At 43.3% G+C, this 17947-nt stretch overlaps 2 protein-coding genes across 2 annotated transcripts in view; one reads left to right on the top strand and one right to left on the bottom strand.

Moving 5' to 3' along the window:
- Positions 1-3128, bottom strand: part of BRD9 (bromodomain containing 9) — a 94900-nt gene extending 91772 nt beyond the window's left edge. Inside the window, exon 1 of the mRNA XM_082259310.1 lies at positions 2973-3128. Coding sequence (XP_082115436.1) covers positions 2973-3057 — 85 coding nt within the window. The 5' untranslated portion in view covers positions 3058-3128. The remainder of the gene's footprint in view (positions 1-2972) is intronic.
- Positions 3129-17547: 14419 nt separating this feature from the next.
- TRIP13 (thyroid hormone receptor interactor 13) overlaps positions 17548-17947 on the top strand; it is a 168443-nt gene continuing 168043 nt past the window's right edge. Inside the window, exon 1 of the mRNA XM_082258830.1 lies at positions 17548-17655. Within this exon, the coding sequence (XP_082114956.1) occupies positions 17564-17655 (92 nt within the window). The 5' untranslated portion in view covers positions 17548-17563. The remainder of the gene's footprint in view (positions 17656-17947) is intronic.

Here is a 17947-nt window from a genome sequence, read left to right as displayed (position 1 = left end):
TTAATTAGTAAACGCAATAACTTTTGCGCAAACCAATCAAAATACGCTTATTGTGATTTTTTTTTACCAAACATAGGTAGCAGAAAACAAATTGGCCAAAAATTTTAAAAAATTTTGATTTTTACATTTTTTTGGGGGGGAATTTCATATAAAAAAAAATGTTAAAAAAAATTGTTATTTTTTCAAAATAAACGCTCTTTTTTGTTTATAGCGCAAAAAGTAAAAATCGCACAGGTGATCAAATACCACCAAAAGAAAGCTCTGTTTGTGGGAAAAAAAGGACGCAAATTTCATTTGGGTATGGCATCGCACGACCGCGCAATTGTCAGTTAAATTCGCACAGTGCCGAATCGCAAAAAGTGGCCTGGACGTAGGACAGCAAAATCCTCCAGTGGTAAAGTGGTTAATTAAACTTTGACAAAAAAAAAAAAACTGGAAGCAGGATGGTATCTATGCATAGCTGCACCAGGTTCTACACTCTCCAGTTTTAGTAAATCTCATCCTAATTGTTTATATTAGTGGAAGGAATTATGCCCCAATTGCTGTTGTCAGTGAAAGGAAAAGTGCCTCATCACTGGTGTCAGTGGAAGGAAAAATGACCCATTGTTGGTGTCAGTGAGAGGAATAGTGCCCCAAGGGCCAGACAAAGGCTACCAAAGGGCTGCATCCGAAGAAGAAAGAGAAAGAGAAAGAGAAGAGAAGAGAAGAAATTTCCCGAAAGGATAATTTCAGGAAATGTCTTCTCCTTTTCAGCAGATCTGCATAAGACACGATCTAGTTGTGCACAGTAGAGTAGGTTGCCTTCATATGACTTGTATTTGGCCCCACTCCTTTAATTTGTCAGTCAAGGCTTGAAAAATCTGCTAGCGCAACTAACACTACCCTCTTTCCAGACTTACTATGCTGCTGTCCATTGCTCCTCCATCCAGAGTGGAGACACCGTAAGACAGGACATGTGCTACTGGACAGATCACCAGGTGAAAATAGAAGAATAAAAGCCTAAAAACAAATGCAGCCGCCACATTTAGGGCCAGTTCACACTATATTGCTGCAGTTTAGTGTGTGGGCAGCTCTCGGTTTTGGCTGTAGTCAGCCAGCAAGAGGGGGCAATGTGATGCATGTTCAGCACATCATACAGTTCTTTTTTTCTGGGGGGGGGGGGGGAGACTTTATTTGATGTGTACAAAGTGACACTTCATTTATGATAGCATCCTAATGCATAGCGCTTCTGTGCACTGCAATGAAACATATCTGCATTTTGTCACAGCTCACTCTAACGCACCTCTGGGCTAGGCTGCAGTGTGAACAGGATACATAGAAACAATAGGTTTCTGCCCATCCTTAGGGGGACCTGTGTGCATCCAGTGCGGTACCGCCACATGTGTGAACGCAGCCTTATAGATTGGTAAGCTGCGATCAATTTGTATTTTGGTGTTGGGTTTGATACTGCTTTTAAAGATTGTAAGCTCCTTGAGGGCAGGGACTGATGTGAATGTACAATGTATATGTAAAGCGCTGCGTAAATTGACAGCGCTATACAAGTACCTGAAATAAAATAAATAAAAAGTGGAACTTTCGTCAGAAAATTAAGTCCTGCTAGATCACTTCCACTTTTTCAGGTATAGCTATGTTAAACAATAAAAATAAGTGTCTATGCAGTTTAAAATCCAGACATATACTGTCTCACCCTGGTTTGCACATTAGTAGGCACTGCTGAGTAGAGATGGGCTCGGGCGTGTTCGAGTCCCCCTGTGCCCGATCCCGCCAGGAAGCCGCAACTGCACTCCGCTAATCACAGGCACCAAGACATTTCCGGATCCGCAGCTGCACAGAACGGGAAATGTCTCACTGCCTGTGATTAGCAGAGTGCAGTGTCAGCCTCCTGGTGGGATCGGCCACGTTGGGGTTCAAAAGGCCCAAGCCCATCTCTGCTGCTGAGTTTGTAGAGGCCGATCTGGTGACAACTTTAAAGCGGAGTTCCCCGGAGTTTCATCCCCCCCTCCAAAAATTAAAACTTAGCAGCTACACATACTGTAGCTGCTGACTTTTAATATTAGGACACTTACCTGTCCTGGAGTCCAGCGATGTCAGCACGGCATCTGATGTTTCCATTGGTTGTCGAGTGCTGCCACCGCCATTGCCGGAAAAGGAACCTGGCACTGAAGCCTTGCGGCTTCACGGTCGGGTCCCTACTGCGCATGTGCGCTGCACATTCCTATTGGCTTGGCGGCGGGGATGGAGGAGGGGACCAAACATCTGAGGGATGGCGCCTGGCGCTGTATCCTGGAAGTGGGGGGAAGGGTACCTGTCAAAAATAGGTACCCGTTCCCCCCTCCCCCCGAAAGGTGCCAAATGTGACATCGGAGGGGAGAAACAAATGAGCGGAAGTTCCACTTTTGGGTGGAACTCCGCTTTAAAGTGGAATTGAACCCACCTATTCTTTGGCTACTTCTGGTTAATCTACAACTGCAATGGTGCCGCACATGTGATCAGTTATGACACCAGCCATTTGATGGTTTGACAGTTTGGCTGAGGACGCAAGCAAATGTGACAGTTTGCATTTCCAGCATTCCAGAAATGGAACGGTTTATTGAAACCAGTAAATCGATGAGCTTAGTTCTGCTTTATGATTTACTGCTGTTCAGGGGCTCTGGGCTTCAGCAAAATGGCAGCTTCTAGCAAGAAGAAACAAGAGCAACACTGGAGGCAATTTACAACACACACAAATTTTGGTAGCATAGTTATTAACATGGAATGTATGTCTCTTACTAAAGAACAATATTTTTTTATCAAGTTGTTATGGGTAAAGTTCCACAGAGCATAAACCAAGAAGAAAGCAAAATAAAAACCTACAAACATTCCCAGATAAGTCATATCAGCAGAAAAGATGACAATTCAAGAGACTTTGGGTTAGATAAAGGACAATAGTAAGCACTTCAATGCATCCCCCCATTGCCCCGATCGATACACACACTGAGACTGCTCTCCGGGAGATCCGAGCTCACCGGCGTCGTAGGACCTCCATTCCGACCTATGCTTCTTGTGTTTCTTTCCCATAGTTGTATACACAACCACTAACAAATGAAAACAACTAAACCCCGGAAGAAATGAATCGGGACTCTTTCCTTCCGGGGCGCAGATCCCGCGGTATCGCGAGACTTGCTGGCTGGCCTAAGGCAGCTTAGCTCATTAAACACTTTTATTGTGAAAATAATGTGGAAATGGTTTGCTGGGAAAACTGTAAGCAGCAAACGATAACAATACAAGGTTTATTCGGAATCCTGTGTAGGGAAGAGTAAATAGATTAGTCTTCAGGAAAATGGCGAATGCCTTGAAGTGCCCATACGTGGTGGAGACACTTTTCTGTCCTGTGGGGGGAGCTGCTCCTCTGTCACCTCCCCTCAGAGGCGTCTGCGCGGCACATTCGGTTTCCTATTCAAGCAGTGGGCACGGTAAGATACTTAGCTGGTAGCTAAACCACCCTCCTCCTCAGGTGAGATTGTATGTATACATCGGTCAGCCACAACTTTATCACCACTCACTGGGTAAAGGACACGTTCACTGAAAAATAATAATAGTATTAAATGCACATTGTTTTGTAGGTAAAAAAAGTGCATTTATTATAATTGTTTGAGCCTGCTACAGGGGTCTTCAAACTATGGCCCTCCAGTTGTTCAGGAACTACAATTCCCATCATGCTTAGTCATGTCTGTGAATGTCAGAGTTTTACATTGCCTCATGGGATGTGTAGTTCCACAACAGCTGGAGGGCTGTAGTTTGAGGAACCCTGCAAGCATTGCACCAGCGATCAGCAGATTGTTGGTGCCATGTAGGTATCCTGCAGATCTGTCTGTGTAACTGGGTGCTCGTACCGGCAAGTAGATACACTGACAGGCAGAATCAATGAACTGCCATGGCGCTAGTTCATTAGCGCCATGGTAGTTCAAGAACTACAAGCTACAAGCCAACAACTGCAAAGGATGTTGGGGCTTGTAGTTCATTCACACACAGGAGATGTATGAATAAATGACGCAGACGCATGGGCGGAGCCCTGTGTGGCCACGCTTATTAAAAAAAATTGACAGCTAGTACTGGGAACGTCTCCCTGTACTGCTGTCACTGGGGGGATCGGGTAGCAGCTACAGTATTGGGAACATATTATGTGTTCCACCCTAAAAATGGCTGGAACATGTACCATGTTCCCAAAAGGTGAACTTATCCTTTAGCTACCTCAATACTGGGCACCTAAACCCCCTTCCTTCCCAGACCAATTTTCAGCTTTTAGTGCTGTTGCATTTTGAATGACAATTGCGCGGTCATGCAACACTGTACCTAAACCAAATTTATGTCATTCCCCCCCCCCCCCCCACAAATAGAGCTTTCTTTTGGTGGTATTTGATCACCGCAAGGTTTTTTTTTTTTGGCGCACAAATAAAAAAAGACCGAAAAGTTTGAAAAAAAAAAAAAAAGTTTTTTTTGTTTAGGTTATAAAATTTTGTAAATAGATACGTTTTTTTCCTGCACTGAGGACGCCGCACTGACAGGCACTGATGGGGTGGCACTGGTGGGGTGGCACTGATATGCAGCACTGATGGGCACTGATAGGTAGCACAGATGGGCACTGATATGTGGCAATGATAGGTAGCACTGATATGCAGGATTGGTGGGCACTGATAGGCAGCGCTGATGGGCACTGATAGGCAGCACTGATCGGCGGCACTGATAGGCAGCACTGGTGGGCAATAATAGGCACTGGTGGGCGGCACTGATAGATGGCAATAATGGGCACTGGTGGGCAGCACTGATAGATGGCATTGGTGGGCAGCACTGATGGGGAGGGCACCACTGGCAGGCTCTCTGAGCCCTGATTGCCATCCCTGGTGGTCATGGGTGGGCATCCCTGGTGGCTCTAGTGGCACCCCCCCCCCAGGGCTGCACTGGTAATCAATGTTCTGATTACCAGCACAGACCCCCCCCCCCCCCCCCCCGTGATCAGTGAGTAATTAGAAAAACTCACTGATTCCCCCTGGCTGCAGCACCGATCATCTTCTTCTCCTCACTGACAGGATCAGTGTGAGGAGAAGAAGAGATCAAAGCCGCTACAACGGCTGTATTTACATTACATGACAGCTGTGATTGGACACAGCTGTCATGTGATCAGGAGGGCCAATCACAGGGCCCTCCTGCCAAAACTTGTTGCTCTGTGTCCGAGGAACACAGGCACATCAAGATCGCGCCGCTGACCAGGTGACCTGGTCTGATGAATCACGTTTTCTTTTATATCATGTGGATGCTGGGGTGTGTGCAGCACTTACCTGGAGAAGATATGGGAGAAAGGGCACGATAGTGGAGGTTGTGTGAAGCTTTGAGCAATGTTCTGCTGGAAATCCTTGGTCCTGCCATTCATGTGGATGGTACTTTGACACGTATTACCTACCCAAACATTGTTGCTGACCAAGTACACCCCTTCATAGAAACTGTATACCCTGAAGGTAGTGGTCATTTTCAGAAGGATATGCACCTAAAGCCTCGTACAGACGCCTCGAAAATTGGCAGGGAATTTTCGTCCGACGACCCGATTTTCGGCTTGTTAGTATGATGCTTCCTACAACCGACTCCGACTTTTCGGCCGAAAAAAAATCTGGTGTGCAGGCTATAAAATTTTTGTCCGCCGTCAAATTGATACACGGCCGATTTTCGTGCAGTCAGTACAGATTTCGACATGGAAATATCTAATGAGCAAGACTGGGCATGCTCAGAGAAGAAAGAACACAAAGAAAGCAACACATGACATCACTTCTGAAGTAGAATTTTGTTGGGCGAGAAAATTCGTGTGCAGTCTAGGCACATTCCAACCAACAAAACACCACTCTGGACAAAAGACGGGCGATCGGTCTGCCGATAATCGTTGCGTGTGTACTAGGCTTAAGTCCAATCCACGGATGCCCCACATTGCAGCTTACAGGACTTGAAGGATCTGCTACTGACGACTTGGTGTGAGATACCACAGCATACCCTCAGATGTCTAGTGGGGTCTATGCCTTGATGAGTCAGGGCTGTTTTGGCAGCAAAAGAGGGATCTACCTAATAAAAGGTGGATGTTTATAAAGTGACAACATGAAGAATTTCAAGCCTACAAAGTTTGTATTGCAGAAAAATATTCTTTTTTGCAATAAAACAAATATTCCTGCCTTTTTACAATCTTCTTTAGGGCTCATTTACACCAGATGCATTCAGGTGCGTTCACTTTGAACAGCTGTCCTGAGTTGGCTGTAAGATCACTCCGCTCTCAGTCTGCTCAGAGCTGAAAGTAATCAGTCACTGCTCTCCGATCCACCCCTGCAGCGTTCCTTGGAGTGCCAGCCAGGAGAGAGAGCAGGTGCAGCTCTCTTAGAGCTGAAGCCAGCTGTCAGTCAAGCAGCTGGGTGGATCCCGATTCCCAGCAATATGGTCAAGATCCTTCCAGAGCCTGGTGCGGCTCTGCTGTTGGCTAATTCTGGGTCACAGGAGAGCATGAGTAACTGACAAGTATGGCTAAAAAAGTTTTAGCCTTTTGACAATGTTTTGTACATGGTGGAGACTGCAGTGCAACTGCGGATGGGAGCAGCTTAAATGGCAGGCTGTGGCAGATCAGTTCTTGGAATGGAGGGCGCCTGCTGGAGTGGAGAGTCGGGTAACTAATGCAGCAACCCCCTAGACCTAACAAGCAATAACCTTTGCTGGGAAGGGGTGCCACTCCCAGTATAAAGAAAAAGTTGTAGTAAAAAAGAACATTTGGGTTCAACATCCATCAATTTTTGGGTAATAATTCAGTGAATTCTATGTAGAGGCATCAAGGGGAACATCAGCTACAACAGATGAAAAAGAAAAAAACAAGGATCAGACACACCCAGTAGTTACCTCTATAAAAGTTTATTTGCTGATGCGGGCAAAAAGGATGCACAACATCAGGTAGCACCTGTCACCAAAATGTACCTCCCCCAAAAACACTCCGCTCAACTAAAGATACCCCTTCTAACACTGAAACCTCATATAATACCCCACCATATGTGGGCGCTTCTGATAGGAGCTGGTTTGACTATCCCCTAGTAGCCCCCTTTTCCCTACCCCGTGGCCTCCCACTAACACAGGCTGCAAGTCCTGTCAATACCCTGGAGGGCCAGCACCTCACCTTAAAACCAATTGGAAACTCTACAAGGTACGAACTATAAGAGTAGGGAGCCAAAATCTGGGTACACCCAAATCATGCATATATGAAACACAGTTCAATAAGAGTATAAGGGATCATAAATGAAGTAGAAACAGATCCTCAAATCACAGCATGCATGCCAATATGACAGCTAAATGAAGCGTGGGTTACCAGTGTGTCACCACCAAAGTAATGTGGGTTGAAGATGGTATATTGATCAAAAAAAGAAAAAAAGTAAGTAGATCTTCATCAACCATGTGACAGTCCACTCAAATTATCAGCAAAGCATAGCATAAGAGTATACATGGACAAAACGGAGAGCCTGTAGCCTCGGGGTGGTCCCAATATATGAGTAACTCAAACCCCTAAACTGCACACAGCCGAACTACTACAGCAATGGGAATTCGATCGTGGGAGACAAGAGTCTGATATCAACACAGTTTCCAGAGAGACCACTCCAATGGATGGAGGATTGCGAGTACCATAGCCACTACAGACCCTAGGTGTTTGTATGTATAGTCATATCGGCTGTGTGCAGTGTAGGGGTTTGGGTTACTCATATATATTTGGACCAAACACAAATGGACCACACATAAATGGCTACAGGCCAGACCACACACACACACTGATGGGAGTCTATGTATGCTATACCCTCAATATCTAGGACTGAGAGCTGTATATAGATCTCTCTGCTTTGTTCATATACTCTTATGCTACACTTTGCTGATGACTTGAGTGGACTGTCACATGGTTGATGAAGATCTACTTACTTTTTTTTGATTAATATACCATCTTCAACCCACATTACTTTGCTGGTGACACACTGGTAACCCATGCTTCATTTAGCTGTCATATCGGCATGCATGCTATGATTTGTGGATCTGCTTCAATTTCATTTATGATCCCTTAAAGCGGTTGTAAACCCTATAAAAAAAGAAATAAAAAAAAAAACCTGCAAGACAAAGGCATAATGAGCTAGTATGCATCGCATACTAGCCCATTATGTTTAACTTACCTTAAAACGAAGCCCCGACACGGACCCCCGGACATCGATGCGGGCGCTGCCATGATCCCTCGTCGTCTCTTCCTGGGTTCGGCGGCTCCGGCGCGCTGATTGGCCGGAAGAGACGGCTCCAGCGCGCTGATTGGCCGGAGCCGCGATGACGTCACTCCCGCGCATGCGTGCGGGAGTGATTTTTCCGGCAAGCTCCCGGCAACTTAATTGAAGGTCCCCCCGGACCTTCAGAGCGCATGCAACGCTCGCGCGAGCGGCTGCATGCACTGTAAATATCTCCTAAACCGTGCCGGTTTAGGAGATATTATTTGTACCTACAGGTAAGCCTTATTATAGGCTTACCTGTAGGTAAAAGTGTCAAAAAGCGGGATACAACCGCTTTAAGCTCTCATTGAACTGTTTAAGTTGTCGCTGCTAAAATGCTCTGGAAGGAGCAGCTCTGCAGCCTGCAGTGGCTGAAGTGGGAGTTTGCTAGGCCCTTAAAGTTTGGATGACGTGTATCCTCTGGTTCAGAGAATCAGACTCTGCGATTTAGCAGCTTATGGAAGACTTTTCTAAAGTCTTGACTATCTCGGTGGATGCCTTGGTATAAGGCAGCTTTCAGGGGAGAGCACTGTCTGTCCACATGAGAAGGATCCTTTTGTCCAAGTGTTGGTTGGCAGAACTTGGGTGGCTACCATTTGAGGGTGAACACTTGTTTTGATCATTCTTGGATGCCTTTATCCAAAACGCGACTGAGGTGTTTTTTCTGGGTGGGGATTCCTTTCTTTTTTTGGTCATTCACCTGAAGGAAGAAGCATAAGCCAAGTAGCCATGAATATGAGCCCTTCTGTGTCCTGTGATGTACTCCAGGAAAAGGATTTTCCTCCAAATTGTTAGTTCCCCTTTTAAATGAGTACTCTTGCAAAAAATATTGTATTGTAATAGATTTATGTTGGTCATATGAGTATTAATGATTTTCTAAATGCCTATTTTTAATTTTTTTGTTTCACGGGCCATACTTTTATATTTGACTCCATCTTTACATGCAGACTAAGCGGTTTAGCAAAAGTAAGTTAGAGGGGTTGGGAAAATCCATATTATAGGTAGGGATGTGTGAGCAGCAACTGTGGTTTTCTTTTTAGATAATATTAAACATTGCAAATTAAAGGTAACTGTTGTCAGCACCCCTTGCAGCTAGTGAAGTCAATGTTCTTTACCTTTCAGTGGATGAGGAAGTAATACAGGCAGAGGTGTTGATAGGGGAGTGATATGCTGCCTGCTACAAAGCAAAACAGAATTAAAGCCAAACTTCAACCAAAACATTTTTTAAAATGTTAGAGTGAGCAAGGGTCAAAACCACAGTCAGGTTTTTATTGCTATTGATTTTCCAATAAAGTGGTTCTAAACCCCTACATATACCCACTGAATATTCTTGGGTGATACGCAGACATGAAATCCCTCCCACATAAGGTGTACCTGTTTATCTGCTGCACTCTCTACTCTACAGTCTTCTAAAACACACAGATCAAAGGTTATTTCTCAGCTCCAGCAGGCAGGGGGCAGAGATCCAAGGTCACTCACTGCACAGCATAGAGCAGGGAGCAGTGTAATCCTAGACCTGTGTGGAGGAAAAAGACGGGTGTCCTATGTACACAGTCTCATAGGGAAACATGCACAGCTGAGACTGTCAATCACCTGCTGTGTGCTGGAAGGGGCGGGGCAGTCTATTAGGATTCTGTGATAGCAATAAATGACTGAAAGAGATTATGGCTCCACTCTACTGGAGATTTTGTACCTGGCTGTACCCCTGATGGGGAGATTTAGTCACTTCCTGTTCTTTCTGATGCCCATGAAATAGACAGGAAGTGATGGGAAGTATCTCAAACAAAGTCATAGGCACTTATAAAAAGCTGGCAGTTGTTTTAAACCTTCAATGTATTCAAAACAACAACATTTGAACTGGACTTTGGCTATGTTGTATCTGGTTATCACACGTCCTCCACATACTGAGTCACTCAGTCTAATTAAATATGTGTTGGGGTCTGTCACTAGATTTAACAAAGCAGTTATTTCAATGTCTCCATATTCTATTTTTATTACTTTTCTTGCCCATTTTTTCCCACTTTCTTTAACAGGATGAAAATGTTGTTAACTTTTCTGTAAAATTGTTCAGCAGTGTTGTCAACCTATGATCATGGGAGTCCTAAAAGGACCTAGCTAAAATGTATGTATTGCTGTACTGCAGTGTGCGTGTCGATGTGCATGTTCTACTGCTCTGTGTTGTAGTCTCATTCCTTGTGAATGGCACCCCAACACATTATATAGTAATGACTAATGGACTGCAGCACACCAAAACACACGTACTGTTCACCAGGACAAAAAATGATAGGAAACCAAAACTTTACAGCTGTCACCAGAACAGGTGAGGGGAAACCTGTAAATTTTTTTAAGTTTTTTTATTTATGTTTTTATTTATTTTTAAGAGAGCAGGATAAAGAATGATTTGAGGAGATGATATAATAATGCTTTGGGGAAAATTGTCCTTTGAAGTTGTCGCCTAATAAATCCCCTCACTGCCCTTAGTGCAGCCTACTTGCTAAAATGGCTTACCTTCCTGCCTAATCTAGCGATGTTTCCTCTGACTTGGTCCCACTTGCTCTTTTTTATCCTTCTCCATCACCGTATTTATTCCTGTGGGTAGACATACTCACGGAAGCTTTTTAAGTAAGGGACAGGGTCTCCTTAACCACTTTACCACTGGAGGATTTTGCTGTCTTACGTCTGGGCCACTTTTTGCGATTCGGCGCTGTGCGACTTTAACTGACAATTGCGCGGTCGTGCGATGCTGTACCCAAACAAAATTTACGTTTATTTCCCACAAATGGAGCTTTCTTTTGGTGATATTTGATCACCTGTGCGATTTTTACTTTTTGCGCTATAAACAAAAAAAGAGCGTTTATTTTAAAAAAATAACTATTTTTAACATTTTTTTATATGAAATTCCCCCCCAAAAAAATGTAAAAATAAATTTTTTTTTACATTTTTGGCCAATTTGTTTTCTGCTACCTATGTTTGGTAAAAAAATTCACAATAAGCGTATTTTGATTGGTTTGCGCAAAAGTTATTGCGTTTACTAACAAAGGGAAAGATTTCTGTCATTTTTGGTGTTTTTTTTTTTTTTTTAACGCGTAATGGCGGCGATCTGCGATTTTTTTTTTTTTTTTTTGCGGGACTGCGACATTGCGGCAGACAGATCGGACCCTTGACTGACATTTTTGACACTTTTGGGGGTACCAGTGACATTACTGCAGTAATCAGTGCTATATATATATAAAAATTACACTGGCAGGGAAGGGGTTAATTTTATTGGAGAGGGAAGGGTTAATGTATGCCTGGTGCTTACTGACGTGTGTGGGGGGAGGTGACTGAGTGACACAAGGACAGATCGCATGTTCAGCTATGCTGAACACTGCAATCTGTCACTCCTTGTCACTTAGGAGATCCGCCCGCTCTGTTTACACAAGCGGGCGGATCTCCAAACTAGATTCCCCAACGATTGGGGAAGAGCAGCGGCGATCGCCTCCGCTCCTCCCCTGGCCCGACTCCCGCTGTGACTGAAAACAGCGGGAGCGAGCCTCCGGCGGCGCCTGCGCGCAGCCGAGAGAGGGGGATGTCTGGTGACGTAGACCTACGTCGCCAGACGATAACGAGCCACTGTGCCGCAGTAGCAGCACAGTGAGCAGTGGGGAAGTGGTTAAGCATTTAAACTCTCAAAGCTTTATACCTTTTTATGGGCCAGAGCAATTTTACATTTTCATTATGGGCCTGTTTAATTTGTGATAACTCATTCCATAACCCCCGCTGCAAAAAGAAATACCTGCCTGCTGACAGTCTTCTATTAACCACTTGCCGACCAGTCACGTTCACTGTACTGCGGCAAAGTGGCTCGTTATCGTCTGGCGACGTAGACCTACGTCACCAGACATTTCCCTATCTCGGCGGCACGCTCCCGCTGTATTCAGTTACAGCGGGAGTCGGGCCAGGGAAGGAGCGGCGGTGATCACCGCTGCTCTTCCCCAATCATCGGGGATCTAATGTGGAAATCCGCCCGCTTGTGTAAACAAAGCGGGCGGATCTCCTAAGTGACAGGCAGGGTCAGATTGCAGGGTTCACCATAGCTGAACCTGCGATCTGTCCCTGTGTCACTCAGTCACCTCCCCCCACACACGTTAGTAAGCACCAGGCATACATTAACCCCTCCCTCCCCAATAAAATTTAACCCCTTCCTTGCCAGTGTCATTTTTACAGTAACAGTTCATATGTATAGCACTGATTACTGTAGTAATGTCACTGGTACCCCCAAAAGTGTCAAAAATGTCAGTCAAGGGTCCGATCTGTCCGCCGCAATGTCGCAGTCCCGCAAAAAAAAAATCGCAGATCGCCGCCATTACTCGTTAAAAAAACACCAAAAATGACAGAAATCTTTCCCTTAGTAAACGCAATAACTTTTGCGCAAACCAATCAAAATACGCTTATTGCGATTTTTTTTTTTTCCCCAAAAATATGTAGCATAAAACAAATTGGCCTAAAATGATAAAAAAATTTGTTTTTACATTTTTTTTTTGGGGGGGGGGGTATTTCATATAAAAAAAATGTGAAAAATATTGTTATTTTTTCAAAATTGTCGCTCTTTTTTGTTTATAGCGCAAAAAGTAAAAATCGCAAAGGTGATCAAATACCGCCAAAAGAAAGCTCTATTTGTGGGGAAAAAGATGACATAAATTTAATTTGGGTACAGTGTTGCACGACCGCGCAATTGTCCATTAAAGTAATGCAGTGCCGAATCACAAAATATGGCCTGGTCAGGAATGGGGTAAAACCTTCCGGTCATAAAGCGGTTAAAAATACGCTCATTGAGAATTTTTTTGTCAAAGACATGTAGCTAAATACATTTTGGCTTAAATATATGACAAAAATTGGATATATTGGATATTTTTTAACTGTCAAAGTAGAAAAATATTATTTTTTCAAAATTGTCGCTTTTTTTAATTAATATCGCAAAAAATTAAAATCGCACAGGTGATCAAATACCACCAAAAGAAAGCTCTGTTTATGGGAAAAAAAGGATGTAAATGTTGTTTGGGTACGGCGTTGCATGACCGCGTAATTGTCAGTTAAAGTCACACAGTGCCGAATCGCAAAAAGTGGCCTGGACGTAAGACAGCAAAATCCTCTGGTGGTAAAGTGGTTAAATGTGCACTGAGCTGTACATAGGCAGCTTACCTTGCATTACCTGCACATTCCAGCTGTGTCAGAATGACGAACTCCCATGTACAGGATAAGGTAATTTCCCCACTGGCCAATCAAGAGGCCAAAGGGCCAGCACCCGGAAGTATACAGGAAGAAAATAACAGCATTCAGAGGATTTATATACAGTGCCTTGCAAAGTATTCGGCCCCCTTGAACTTTGCGACCTTTTGCCACATTTCAGGCTTCAAACATAAAGATATAAAACTGTAATTTTTTGTGACGAGTCAACAACAAGTGGGACACAATCATGAAGTGGAACGAAATTTATTGGATATTTCAAACTTTTTTAACAAAAAAAAACTGAAAAATTGGACGTGCAAAATTATTCAGCCCCCTTAGGTTAATACTTTGTAGCGCCACCTTTTGCTGCGATTACAGCTGTAAGTCGCTTGAGGTATGTCTCTATCAGTTTTGCACATCGTGAGACTGAAATTTTTTCCCATTCCTCCTTGCAAAACAGCTCAGTGAGGTTGGATGGAGAGCGTTTGTGAACAGCAGTTTTCAGTTCTTTCCACAGATTCTCGATTGGATTCAGGTCTGGACTTTGACTTGGCCATTCTAACACCTGGATATGTTTATTTGTGAACCATTCCATTGTAGATTTTGCTTTATGTTTTGGATCATTGTCTTGTTGGAAGACAAATCTCCGTCCCAGTCTCGGTTCTTTTGCAGACTCCATCAGGTTTTCTTCCAGAATGGTCCTGTACTTGGCTCCATCCATCTTCCCATCAATTTTAACCATCTTCCCAGTCCCTGCTAAAGAAAAGCAGGCCCAAACCATGATGCTGCCACCACCATGTTTGACAGTGGGGATGGTGTGTTCAGGGTGATGAGCTTTGTTGCTTTTACGCCAAACATAACGTTTTGCATTGTTGCCAAAAAGTTTGATTTCGGTTTCATCTGACCAGAGCACCTTCTTCCACATGTTTGGTGTGTCTCCCAGGTGGCTTGTGGCAAACTTTAAACGACACTTTTTATGGATATCTTTAGGAAATGGCTTTCTTCTTGCCACTCTTCCATAAAGGCCAGATTTGTGCAGTATACGACTGATTGTTGTCCTATGGACAGAGTCTCCCACCTCAGCTGTAGATCTCTGCAGTTCATCCAGAGTGATCATGGGCCTCTTGGCTGCATCTCTGATCAGTCTTCTCCTTGTATGAGCTGAAAGTTTAGAGTGGCGGCCAGGTCTTCGTAGATTTGCAGTGGTCTGATACTCCTTCCATTTCAATATTATCGCTTGCACAGTGCTCCTTGGGATGTTTAAAGCTTGGGAAATCTTTTTGTATCCAAATCCGGCTTTAAACTTCTCCACAACAGTATCTCGGACCTGCCTGGTGTGTTCCTTCTTCTTCATGATGCTCTCTGCGCTTTAAACGGACCTCTGAGACTATCACAGTGCAGGTGCATTTATACGGAGACTTGATTACACACAAATAGGTGGATTCTATTTATCATCATTAGTCATTTAGGTCAACATTGGATCATTCAGAGATCCTCACTGAACTTCTGGAGAGAGTTTGCTGCACTGAAAGTAAAGGGGCTGAATAATTTTGCACGCCCAATTTTTCAGTTTTTTTATTTAACAAAGTTTGAAATATCCAATAAATTTCGTTCCACTTCATGATTGTCTCCCACTTGTTGATTCTTCACAAAAAATTACAGTTTTATATCTTTTTATGTTTGAATCCTGAAATGTGGCAAAAGGTCACAAAGTTCAAGGGGGCCGAATACTTTCGCAAGGCACTGTACATAAAACCTGTTGTGCTTCCCATTTAAATGTATACGGTATGAGCCAACAAAAATGCAATAAACAACTAAAATATAGCATAACTCCATATGCAATGGGATTGATTTACTAACACTTGGGAGTGCAAAATCTGGTGCAGCTGTGCATGGTAGCCAATCTACTTCTAACTTCAGCTTTTTCAATTTTAACTTTGACAAAAAAACTGGAAGCTGATTGATTTCTATGCGGAACTGCACCAGATTTTGCACTCTCCAGTTGTAGGAAATCAACCTCATTGTCTCAGTAAATATATACTTTTGAACCAATCAGTCAATAAAAATGAATTTTATATAAAATAATGTCCCACATTCACAAACAAGTATACTAATATAAATGAAAAACTCCACAATAGAACAAAAGTCCATCCACAGGTGTTAAAATGCTGATTGGAAATCACATGTGAACACTCCTATGCTCCAACACCAAACAAAACCTTGTACCAGAGATATCAGACCTCTAACATAAAGGTCATAAACGCATTAGGATTCTCCAGGGTGACTGTAGATGGACTCTCTCCCTCCCCCCCCCCCCCACCAGGTAGGAATCACAACCCCTCAAAATACCATAATTGGACTATGGAGGGAGGAAAAAGGCAGAGAAAAACAAAATACGGCATGTGTCAGCCAGTCCACCAGCAGGTGTAAAAGTTTTAGCCACTCAGACTTCACTCCAGTCAGAATCCTGTGGGCAGAGTGTCTGCTTTTTTCATTTCTCCTATCCATGGAGAAGTGCCAGTTGTGTGATTTTGACAGGTCTTTTTTCTCTGTTCTCATTCATTTTTATTGCTCTTAACTAACTTTGGAGCGCATTGCTAATTTGTAAATCATGCTGCTGCGCTTTATAAAATTGTGGTAGGTTTTTTGCCAGGAATATTGCTATAATACAGTCACCTGCTGTGCAAAAGGACCCTCTAGTTTAGTAATCCGTTCTTGTCTTTAACCAGTTTTGGACCACTTCCTGTAGCTTTACTGCTCCCTGCTGCGCTGGATCATGTGTATATATACGTGATCCAGAATTTCCTGGTAGGGGGCACGTATGCCCTCCGCTGCCCTGGCTGTACTGCCAATCGATACAGCACAAGCCGATCAGCCAATAATTTATGGCTTGGACCTGCTGATCGGCTGAGTGAATGACAGAAGGGAGCCCTGTATTGGTGAACAACAAAAGGAGTAAAAACATTGCTTAGAAAAAAAAAAATTTGTTTGGAAAAAAAAAAAATCGCTTAGTAAAAGCGGCACACACTTAACCCTTTGATTGCCCCTAAATGTTAACCCCTTTCCAGCCAGTGCCATTAGTACGACAGTGTATAGTATTAGCACTGATCACTGTATTAGTGTCGCTGGTGATGTTAGTGTAATTTAGTCAGTTCCCACCCAGTGTCAGTTAGTGTCAGATTTTCTGCATCTAGTATCGCAGTCCCACTAGAAGTCGCTGATCACTGCTATTACTAGTATAAAAAAAAGATCACAAATTCCAGTATATAATTTACACTTATTGGGGATTTTTTTTTTTTTCATACCAAAGACACGTAGCAGAATACATTTTGGCCTATGTTTATGAAGACATTTGATTTTTACCATTTTTTATTTCATCTGTTTTATAGCAGAAAGTAAAAAATATTGTTTTTGTTTTTTTTTTTTTTTAATTTTCGGTCTTTTTTCATTTATATAATACAAAATAAAAATCCCAGCGGTGATCAAATATCGCTAAGCCCCCCGTTCACACTGGGGCGATCCGACTTCCCCAGGCGACCACAGAGGTCGCGGCGCGCTGCTCGGACCTCGGAGCGGCCGGCACGGACTTCATAACATTGAAGTCTATGCAGGTCGCTCCGGGTCGCCCCAAAGAAGCTCCGGACCCTTTTCCTAAGTCGGAGCGACTTGTGTCGCTCCTATTAGAACGGGTCCATAGCTTCTGTATGGGAGGCGACCTACGGCGACCTGTCAGGCGACCAGGTCGCCTGACAGGTCGCCCCAGTGTGAACGGGGGCTAAAAGAAAGCTCTATTTGTGTGAATAAATATTAATTTAGTTTGGGCACAGTGTTGCATGACCACACAGTTGTCAGTTAGTAGTGCAGTGCTAAATAACAAAAAATGGCCTGGCCATGATGTGGGCAAAATCTTCTAGAGCTTAAGTGGTTAATCGCCTGTTTGTAATTTGTATCGACTTAAAGACTAATTATTACAAAAAAAATAACATTTTTGATTATGTAACCTACTGTATCTTCTCATTTAACTATCAAATGTTTTTTACATTTTTAGCAAGAAACTTGTACAAGTCATGGATGAAGCAGCAGTGGAGTTAAAACAAGCTCTTCCTATTGAATTAGAATCTCTTCAGGTTTATGTAGAAGTTCATCAAAAACCAAATAGGTAATATTTTCAAGAGGTAAACTTGATCAATTAATCCAGTAACAGCTGTTTAGTCGTCTGATTAAAGCTGATCTCCATGTTTCTTGTCAACCTGGTCCAAAAGAACTACTATTTCCTTCACTAAGTGCTGCACTGGCTCCTAGCATTGTAAGAACTGTATGTAGTTACATAAAGTACACAGTGCTGGGTTCTGGTTAGGAAACAGACTTCCCGTCTCCCATCCAGGCTAAAATAAGATTCAGTCTGAGCAGCGCTCAGACATTTAAAGACAGGTTAGTATTTTGTGAATGAA

Source organism: Pelophylax lessonae, assembly GCF_965119305.1.
Source record: "Pelophylax lessonae genome assembly, chromosome: 5".
In the NCBI taxonomy this organism is placed as follows: Eukaryota; Metazoa; Chordata; class Amphibia; order Anura; family Ranidae; genus Pelophylax; species Pelophylax lessonae.
This window is presented reverse-complemented; position numbering and strand designations above follow the sequence as displayed.